The sequence below is a fragment of the Tripterygium wilfordii genome, chromosome 8, assembly GCF_013401445.1.
Source record: "Tripterygium wilfordii isolate XIE 37 chromosome 8, ASM1340144v1, whole genome shotgun sequence".
NCBI lineage: Eukaryota > Viridiplantae > Streptophyta > Magnoliopsida > Celastrales > Celastraceae > Tripterygium > Tripterygium wilfordii.
In genome coordinates, this window is record NC_052239.1 from 3,222,949 (window position 1) to 3,233,332 (window position 10,384).

The following is a 10,384-nucleotide window of genomic DNA, read 5'->3' on the forward strand; positions in this document are numbered from 1 at the left end:
AAAAAATACAAACCAATGATTGGGGGGTGAGATTACTAAAATGGGATGAGAATACCACTTCTCATTACCAAATTTACACCAAATTGAGATAATTTTTTTAATTAACAATGATTAAAATATAAGTATGACCTAAATATATTTTGAAAAAGCCACGTCAACAGGAACCAGCTCGCATGCAAGTCAGCAACCGTCGCCTAATAATAGTTTGGGTCCTGCTATATACACCCACTTTTTTGCTATTTGCACCCCTAATGAAAAGACATAATAGACAGTGTCAGTGTTGGTGATAGAAATGCAATATACTTTGGACAATGAGTACCCTAGATCTACAAAACAGACGGCCAAGATTTATTTGCCATTTTCCAAGAAGATCATAACAATGACGTCGTCGTACAGATGGTGACACTGAGGCGGTCGTTTAAAATTCAAGTGGGATTCAATGGAGAAATAAGTGGGCCCCATATTCTTTTGAAGGGCATTTTTCTTTTAAAAAAAAAATTCTTTTTGGATTAGACTTTGACCAGCTTTTTTTGAGTTTTCCTACTTGTGGGGTACCTACCTACTCATCCTTATTCTATCATTCTCTCTCTCTAGCCATAGCTACAGCTAAAACAGTCTAAGTTGGGAGCCAGTTGCTTCTGAGCCTTTAGTAGTGTGCATACCTTATTACTCTCTCGTTTGTTTTGAGAATAAAATACAATCAATAGGATTTTTTTTTCTTATGGCCTAGTGTGATAAAACTTTTTGAAAGTAGCAGATATATTAACAGAAATGGTGGTAGTAAAAATATTGAACAATTTTAGTAGCAGATATATTAGTTTAATGCTTTGTAGTGTTTGATTAAAATTTCGCTGGTAACATTTAATCCGTGTAACATATTATGATAAATTACGTGCAAGGGTATCATGCATTTTAGTTGTATAAGAGAAATATAACTGTATAATCAAATAAAATTTAAATAACAGTGAATTTAAAGTTACTTAATTTTAATATAATTAAATAAAAATTTAAGATACTTACTTTATTATAAATAAATAAATTAATTAATTAATTAAATGTTGATGTACCATTTGTACTTGACTCATGGGACCTACATAAATTTGTCTTGTCAAACTTTAGTCTCTCTCTAAAATAGTTGTGATTTCACGTATTGGTATCTCTCAAAGTTTGCTTGTCACAAGAATTATGAAATTGTCAAGCCTAGAGAAGTAGATTTGACCTTAAATTTGGCACGTTTTGATGATATATGATTATCCTATCGGTAGGATACAGTAATTAGATGAAATATTTATTTTTAAATTTTTTCAAAAAAATATTATTAAAAAATATTCATTTAAGATATATTAAAGTCATTGTGATAGTAAGATATGATAGAAAGAAATATTAACGTCGAAGAGATGAGGTGAGAGAGAGTTAGGGAAGAGATTAGGTGAGAGAAAAAATGCTGAGTTAGAGATGAGATAAAAGGTAAGAGAGAAAAAATGTTGAGTTAGAGATGAGATGACGTTTAGTCAACATTAGGACCAAAAAAACGGAAAAAATGAATGAAGGAATTTATCTCTGTCATGATTACTTACAAAGCTATGCCCTATACATTATAAGGGTGAAGAAAGTAAAAAAAGGGTACAAATAGTCCGTAATAGTTTTCCCTTAATTCTTAAAAAATCTTATGCGTACGAGGTGATATGGACCGTAGGATCAGTCAATTCCAGAAATCTACGCATCGTCAGTTGCCAGGTTTGGTGCAACTACTATACACAGAATTCCGCCTCGTGAAGGTACAGTGTTTTTTGAGCTGTTGAACGGTCGAAAAATTCAAAAATTTGAAAGCAAAGCGGGCCATGGAAGACGAGATGAGAACGAAACCCTACTTGCTTTTTCAAAATTTGAAAAGACCCTCAAAGCCCCTTCCATGTGTGTCCGCGCTCTCTGCACTTTCTTTTTCTCTTTTGTTATATATATATATATATAACAATTTGAGAGAAACTTTAGTTCGAGAATTATCAGTGAGAGCCGAAGTACTAGATCTGCTACCTCTCTTTCGAACCCTAGACTGTAAGCTCTTCTTCTTTGTGTCTCTGGATTTCATTCATCTGAAATGTTTTAGATACTAATTACTCCATATGTCGTAAGAATAAATTATGATTATACAATTCATAATGCGTGTGTGGATATAATGCCTCCACTAATTGAGAGATTTTAAGCTGCAAATTGTTGAATTGTAACTTCTACGCACATCTTTACACATGGGTTTTGCGGACTGACTCATTTTGGGGTCAAAATCCAAATGGGTTTAACTTGCAATGTGTAACTTCTGGCATTTGGGTAGCCAAATTGTAGGAAATTTGTATTTTTTTTGGTTGAATTTAGATTTATCATGATTTCAACAAAGCGGTATATTATTGTATAGACTTTATCCAGTAGAATATTTTTCCCTTATATATAATTTTAAGAATCACTAGAATTGGACTCCTGCATTGGTGAATAATTGAGCTCTCTATTGTCTATCATCATGCCTTCACTAATTCTGTGGCGAATGAAATTAATATATAGTGTTTTCGTTCGGAATTTTGAAACCATTTTCCAATTTATTGATTATTATGTTGTGGCTAGGTGTTGTTGCAACTCACAGTACAGTTATTATGGTATGGTTTCTAACTGTTTGATGGATGTCCTCAGTGAATGGAGTCTCTCCCGGACGCTATTGTTCAATACATCCTCTCATACATGAACAATGCAAGGGATGTGGCAGTTTGCAATTGTGTTTCTAAGCGATGGAAGGAGTCTTTGCCTTACATCAGAAGCCTCTACTTTCCTCGTAACTCTTTTGATAACTACTGGCAAAGTGACAGTCCAGATAAGGTTGTGTGGAAGATGATCTCGTCGATTGTTCGGCTAGAAGAGCTTGTAGTGTATAATCCATTTACCAGTGCAGGCCTTGCCTCGTGGCTATCGCTCACTGGTCAATCCCTCAAGCATCTGGAGCTCAGAATGGACAATCTTGCAGACTATCACTCTTGTACTGAGAGCCCCTCGAAATTGGATTGCATTGGCGCTGCAAGGAATTTGGAAACTCTGAAGCTTTGGGGTATCCTAATGACAAAGTCCCCTAGGTGGGATGCGTTTAAAAAGCTTCTAAACCTTGAGATTGTTGGTGCAAAAGTGGAGGATCATGCTTTGTCTGCTGCACTTCAGGCATGTCCAAATCTAACCAACTTGCTTTTGCTTGGTTGCGAAGGGGCGAGATCAGTTTCGATCGATTTACCTAATTTGGAACATTGTAAACTGGACTTTTATGGCTCGGGTAACTGCTCGCTCGCTCTATCTTCTCCCAACATCGAATCCTTTGAGGTGCAAGGCTGTAGTTGGATTAGAGCTCCCCAAACCAGCTGCTTGAGGAAACTTTCAATTGCCAATAATGCTGGTAATTCTTTGACATATAATAACTTGATAGAAATCTCATTGAGTTCCTCTATACTCTAGTTTCATGTTGTCTGCTTAACTGGCTGCATTGCAAGAAATACTCATTATTATGATTGCAACTTATATAAATTTTATTTTACCTCAACCCTTTCAGGGAAAGTTTACATGGTGGATTTTGGAAAACTCGCTGCCCTTGAGTTCTTGTCGATTAGGGGAGTACAATGGTGTTGGGATGCAGTAAGCAAAATGCTCCAATTGGGGAGTGAGGCGAAGCATCTTTATATGAAGGTTGAATTCACAGGGGATTCTGAAACCCTTCATCCTTTCCCAGAAATTGATTTTGTTGATTTTTTCAATAGCCATCCTAAGCTGCAGAAATTTGATATCCATGGAGCCATGTTTGCAGCTCTTTGCCAGAAAAACAGCCTGAAAAATGTGAGCAGATGATTCTCTAGTATTGTCCTTTTTTCGCTTACCCTTCACGATGCCATATATTGATAAGACATAGTTCATCTTTCTGTAGGTGGAGTCAGGTTTTGTGATTCCATGCTTGGAAGAGGTGGTGATCACAGTGAGATCACCATTAAATGCTGAACAGAAGTTAACCACTCTCGACTCCCTATTGAAATATGGGAAAAATCTGAAATCTATGGTAATAAGGATCCTTCAGATGAGGAGCAGCCATAGCAGCGCGGACGATTTCTTCGATGAGATTTACAGATTCAAATGCGTGAACCACAAGATGGTTCGGATTGAATAGTTAGAATAAATATTACAAGGGACATTCCCTTTCTCATTTGGGTAGTTTCACTTGATATTATTAACTTTTCATTCTCATCATTTTAGTTTATGCTGCTAATTTGGTTGAAACCCCTTGTCATTCTTCATGATTTGTGCTATAAAATATGCTCCTCACTTCTATTGGGATATATTGAGAGCGTCAGTAACAGCTATTGTTGTGAGCTTATAAGCTGTAAAAAAACTAGCTTATATATTCTGTAAGAACACTCCACAGAGTACAATTTAATCTGATCAGAAAATATACTCCATTAATCTTAATTAAGTAGCAATGACATGATTAAAAGGCTAGGTGACAATTCTATGGGCAGTTGCCTAGCCTGTAGTTATGGTACTTATCCTAAAATTGCAACCATTACAGTCAACATTTCATCATCAATATATTAAGAGCCAACTGCTGCTATTGAACATTAGAGTATGTCTACAAAGGATGGACAATGAAATTTTCTTCTTTATGACCGTAAACACCGAGTACTATGTTAGTGGTATCAAAATTTCTTCTGCAACATGCAAGTAAAACAGGGAAGAAAGTGTTCTACATTTTAAGCTTCTACTGATCAATGTGATTTTTTAGATAAGCTTCTTCTTCTGGAAGAATTGCTTCAAGTACAGCACCTGCAGAGCAGAAACCCCAATACAGACACCCAAGGACATGAAACTAAACCAAGCCACTCTGCCATTTGTTGTTTCACTCACAATCCTCATGTCTGCTTCTCTGTTTGTTGCATAAGAAAAATGAGGAAAACGCATTGGTTAATATGAGGACATGCTAAAACTTACATTTCATTTCTAACTACAATTACATTACCTGCTTTTGAGATATATTAAATTCTCATGGATGGCCTCCACTGCTCCTTCGAGTTTCCTCAGTTCAAGCTCAATACCCTATATGTCACCGACATGAATAACAGAATGAAAGATAATTATGGGCAAACCCAAAGGAATCATTTCTTCCTGGACTTTTATCCTTGCCAATTAAATCAGAACTTACACTATATTTAAGAAATAATACATCTTGAATAAGACAGGCGAACATGTGGCTTAGTGGCAGGGGCGAAACCAAGACATAATATGAAAGGGGTTGCCAAGGGCAGACACATGATTTTATGTCATGATGGTCAAAGCTAAATGAGGGTCTGGTGGCAGTGCCCTGAAATTTTTTTTTGGCTTATCTATTAATTATACCTTCGAAAGTACGAAAAATAACACTAAAGATTAAAAGTTTATAAAATAGGATAAGTAATAGTTGTCACATGTCTTCTACTTTCAACCATTTGAGTATGATTTTTTGCAATGGGGGAAATTGAAAATTCAGGGTCTCTGTAATTTACTATATATTTAGGCTTATTTAAAAAAAATTGAGGGGACCCCCACATACAAGAGGCTTCACCTCTGCCCAGTGATAGCATTGCAAGGGTGCAACCTATAGGTCATAGGTTCAATTTCTGAAACAGTCTCTCCACATATTTGTCTCTCGCTAAAACTGAATATGTGTAAATCTGACCAAACTGAATAAATTATCTTCTTAGATATCAAAAGCCCGATGCTCAGCAACAGTCCCCAATTCCACGTAAAGTGATGAGGAGAATGATGGGGACCTAAACCCTTAAAAGTTAAAATACGCCATTCAATGATTCAATGAATATGATCATGGTTCATTACTCTGGCCCTCAGACAGCTTTTATTCAATTGACACTCGTCTCCCACTTCAGGCCTCAAAATAAATAACGACTACCATTTTAGATGATCTCCATATTCACATTTATTATCTGTCCCTAAGAAAATTCCTCACAATTTTTTACGGGAATCTTGATTACAGCAGACAATAATAATTGTCACTCACCTCAATCTTCTCTTTTCTGGCAACTGATTCCCAATCCTTTGCTGCAATTCCAGTTTTCCAGTCAAGATTAACACTGACTTCTCCTCCTCCTTGATTATGGCCTTCTGCCCATAAGCAAGCCAAGTAATTACCAGCTTCCTGAGTTGTGAATGCAAATTGACCATGGGTGACATTCTCTACATGATGAAGACTGTTCCCATAGGGTGATGTCACCTAAAAAACGCAAACAACTATTAGAAACTGGTCACAAGAAAAAGTAACAGATTCAATTAAAGGGCAAAATTTGCATGTACAAGTTCAACAGAGAAACCATTATGGCTATCATGAATCATTAATGTTTAACAGTTGAAATATGATGTTTTAACCCATGTCTAACTATGGAAAACAGCACATGAGTTAAGCCCTTGCCCATCTTATATGACTCCGTAGAAAGCCTAGTTTTTTGCCAAGGAAATTGTTTGTATACAGAGAAGGTTGACGTCACTAAAGCCTAGTCAGCGACATTTTTTATTTTAAAAGAACTTCTAGGGCCTAGGCTGCAACACCAGATGTATTCTAATAGACAATACAATGCCAAAACTTTACCTATAACAGGTTTAGTCCTTGCTATTAGGCAATTCACAGTGTTCATTTCGCCAGAGATGTTTTACAAAACAACTAACCTTCAATGAAGGAAATAGGAACCACAAAGAATCTTGCTAACACCATCCATACAAGCAACAAGGGCAAAGAAGCGTGTGCATTTGACAACAATGCAACAAGCTACGTAAGATACACAGCATATGCTAAATATCTTATAGTAATATTATAATTTATATATTTTGAAGTTTTAAAGTCAATTAACTAAATTAGTTTTATTAAAATCTTGCAGTTGAGCTTAGTTTGGCTTTTAGAAAAACTGTAATTCGATCCCAAACCAGATTAAAACCTCAGCTTATTTTGAACAAACAGGCCAGGGTCAAGCCCTGCATTTTTAAAGCTTCAAAGAAGCTTGGCTGAAATTCAAGCTCCATAATTGAAAAGGACAAGGCCTGAGCTTAGCAATGCTCAGCTCAGCTTATCTTGTTCACACCTGTACCAGTAATCACCTCAAGTATAAAAGAGCCGCTTACAAGCGAAATCATTCCAGTCATACTCGCAATCGCAAAGTTTTTGGACAACAATCATCCTTATTTGAACATTTGTAAATATAAACTGAAACCACAGGCATGAGAGAATCAGAGAAACATTTACTTGTCCTTCAAATGCCAACATCTCCAAAATTCAAATATGTATGGACGGCTGAGATCTTCTATGTGTAACTCCTCTGGGATCAGTAATAACAAAAACAAACAAGCTGTGATATCATTCATTTGGGTACTGGCTACATAAATGCTCAGTCTAGGATCCATGTTCATAGTAATTGACAAAATTTGATGCACACTATCAACCAACCAGATAGGCAGATACTCTTCCTCAACATACGAAGTTGTCTCCTCTTATAGTCTTATGCAAACATCATAGGGTAAAATTAATAAGAATGAGTAATGAATTACAAATATGTTCTTAATTAATGCTACTAACACAACCCAAACAGCAAACAGAAGATAACGGGATAACCTTTACTATCCAAGCAAAGAAACATAAAACTCCCAGCAATGCAGATCATTGAAAATCCTCTTAAACCAAGAATTTGTCGGCTTAGGTGATACCGCTCTAGTTTTGAGAGTATGTTATCCTCTGTTGTTAACACTTAACACTACCATTTTGAATTCCTCGCCATAAACCCTTCTTCAGGTTGGTTGTTAAGAACTCAAACTAAGCAGTTGCTATTCGGGGGAAGCAAACCAACAAAGACGAAAGGGCCAAACAACCAGATAATCGCCCTATGTCATTGTAGATTCACACCCCCTCCACGCCAAAAAACTTAGAATTGGAACAATAACATACCAATTGAGGAATTAAAACAGCAGAAGCTAACACAAGATCCATAGATCAAGAATTGACGACATACCTTGACAGAAATGGTTGGGATGCGAGAATGCTCGTCGGAAACCACCACATAATCCGCTAAAACGACGACGTTGCTATGGATTTCCTCGGACACGCACTTCGTACCAGTCGGTGGAACAGTCAACCATATGGCCTCGCCTCCCTGAATATCAGTCCATATCCATAGCGTCAACAACACCGCCACAACCTCCCTGCGCACATTATAACGCAGCCCCATCACCTCTCATACACACAAATTCGGGTCGTGTGATGTCGTTTTGGATGGATCGAGCAAGAAAGGAAGATGGAGACGTAACTCCTGGGCTGGGAATGGGATCTACGTCTCTGGCAAGTGTAGACTGTTTGTTTCTCTCTCTCGTAACTAGTTGTTATTTTAATTTATTTATGGGATAAGTATCACAAATACCCTCTAAGTTACGAAAAAGGGTCAATTCGGCCCTCTATCTTTTTTTCGTGTCAAATGAGCCCCTCAACGTCAAATAATGAGTCACGTTTGCCCTTCCATCTATGATCTGTCAAAAATTGCTGACGTGGAGACCATTTTCTTATGTGTCATATATATTTATATAATGTGAGTAATATGTGGAATTATTACATGGAATTTGATAAAAAATTAAACTAAAATTGCATTATACTAAACCCAATTTCAATTGGGGTTTCAGTCTTACGATTTTTTCTGGGCTGCGCCACTCTCGCTTGCTGCGCTAGGGTTCTTGCAGCTTGCAAATTTGATACTGAGTCTCCCTCCTTGCTCAGGTATCCCTTTCAGTTACAATTTGCCTTTCGATTTGGGTATTATGTTTTGATTTGGTTTTCGAAAATGGGTGTCGATCTACAATATGTGTTTCGATTTGGGTTTCGGTCCTTGTTTGTTTCGATTTGGGTTATTGCAGTATGCACTAGGGTTCTTTGTGTTCGATTTAGATACCTTTATGTTTCGATTTTGGTTTCTGTTTCTATCCCTTTCTGTTTCGATCTACAATATGTGTTTCGATTTGGGTTTCGATCCTTGTTTGTTTCGAATTGGGTTATTGCAGTATGCACTAGGGTTCTTTGTGTTCGATTTAGATACCTTTATGTTTCGATTTTGGTTTCTGTTCTATCCATTTCTGTTTCGATCTACAATATGTGTTTCGCTCTCTGTTTATTTTGAGCTGGCTCCCATTCTGTTTCGATTTTGCATTGACTAGGTGTACTTCTTTGCGGTTTTAATCAGTTATACCTTGTTTGATCCAGTAACAATGGTGAACCGAAAGACAAGAGCTAAGCGAATTAGAAGGGTGAGAAGACGTTATGTGATTCTTTGTTTGTTGATAAAGACTTGTGTTCTGTTTAGTTAATGTCTGCATTTTTTGCAGGAATCACCACCAAGTTCTGACAGTGATTATAGTGATGCCGAGAAAGGAGAAGAAAGTGAGGAAGAATTTCTCCCTTTGGACGATTCTTCAGAGGATGATGAAGAGATCATTGCTGCTAGAGAGAAAGTTATGAATTTCGGCAGAGGATGGAAGTCTGTGGCTATGCTACAGGAAAGTGACAAAGAGGATGATGGTGACAATGCAAATGTTACTGATGCTGATGTTGGTGGTATTGATGTAGATGATGGGGTTGGTGGTAGTGTTGGAGATGCTGGGGTAGGTGGTAGTGAGGATGCTGAAGAAAATAGTGAGTCAGATGGACATTTGAGTGAATATTTGGAATCTTCTAATCCTGGCAGCAAATTGGAGCAAGACACACTCAGGAAGACATTTGAAGAACTTGTTCTGGGCCCTGGCTAAGTCCACCAACAAGTATGATTTTGATAAGAATTACAAGAATCTTGAGAGGGTACACCCAGAGGCTGCTAAAGACTTGATGCTGTGTGATCCTAAGCATTGGTGCAAAGCTTTCTTCTCAGCATGGCCAAGGTGTGATTCAAATGATAATAACTTGTGTGAAGCATTTAATGGGACAATAGTTGAGGCAAGAAGCAAGTCTATAATTTCCATGTTAGAAGATATTAGGAGGGCAATGATGAGGAGGTTTAGGGACAAGAAAGTTGGTGTTAATTCATGGAAACATGAGTATGGTCCATTGATACACAAAAAAATTTTGCACAATGTGAATGAGAGTCATGTATGGGTGTCTGAATGGAATGGGGGAGGGAGTTATGAAGTCAGACATGGTACTAATCAATTTGTTGTTAGATTAAGAGAAAGTGAGTGCACATGTGGGGCATGGCAACTTTCCGGAATCCCTTGCCCCCATGCCATCCGTGCATTACATGATAATGGTGACAAGCCTGAAGATTACATTAATCTTTGGTACAAGACACCAATTTATCTGAGG

The 10,384-nt window shown here is 37.3% G+C and overlaps 3 protein-coding genes across 3 annotated transcripts; 2 read left to right on the top strand and 1 right to left on the bottom strand.

The window, feature by feature from the left end:
• Window positions 1–1,975: 1,975 nt before the first annotated feature.
• On the top strand, window positions 1,976–4,342 carry LOC120004618 (F-box protein At1g10780-like). The gene is made up of 4 exons (XM_038853993.1): window positions 1,976–2,055; window positions 2,680–3,424; window positions 3,578–3,858; window positions 3,947–4,342. The coding sequence occupies exons 2-4, from the start codon at window positions 2,683–2,685 to the stop codon at window positions 4,181–4,183; spliced, it is 1,260 nt and encodes a 419-aa protein (XP_038709921.1). The 5' UTR covers window positions 1,976–2,055; window positions 2,680–2,682; the 3' UTR covers window positions 4,184–4,342.
• Window positions 4,343–4,576: 234 nt separating this feature from the next.
• LOC120004619 (transmembrane emp24 domain-containing protein p24delta3-like) lies at window positions 4,577–8,421 on the bottom strand. The gene is made up of 4 exons (XM_038853994.1): window positions 8,058–8,421; window positions 6,065–6,277; window positions 5,030–5,106; window positions 4,577–4,936 (listed from the first exon to the last, which is right to left on the bottom strand). Exons 1-4 carry the CDS (start codon window positions 8,271–8,273, stop codon window positions 4,792–4,794), a joined length of 651 nt encoding a protein of 216 aa, XP_038709922.1. The 5' UTR covers window positions 8,274–8,421; the 3' UTR covers window positions 4,577–4,791.
• On the top strand, window positions 8,306–9,834 carry LOC120003535. The gene is made up of 5 exons (XM_038852551.1): window positions 8,306–8,396; window positions 8,719–8,812; window positions 8,981–9,092; window positions 9,247–9,336; window positions 9,415–9,834. Exons 1-5 carry the CDS (start codon window positions 8,306–8,308, stop codon window positions 9,832–9,834), a joined length of 807 nt encoding a protein of 268 aa, XP_038708479.1.
• Window positions 9,835–10,384: the final 550 nt, after the last annotated feature.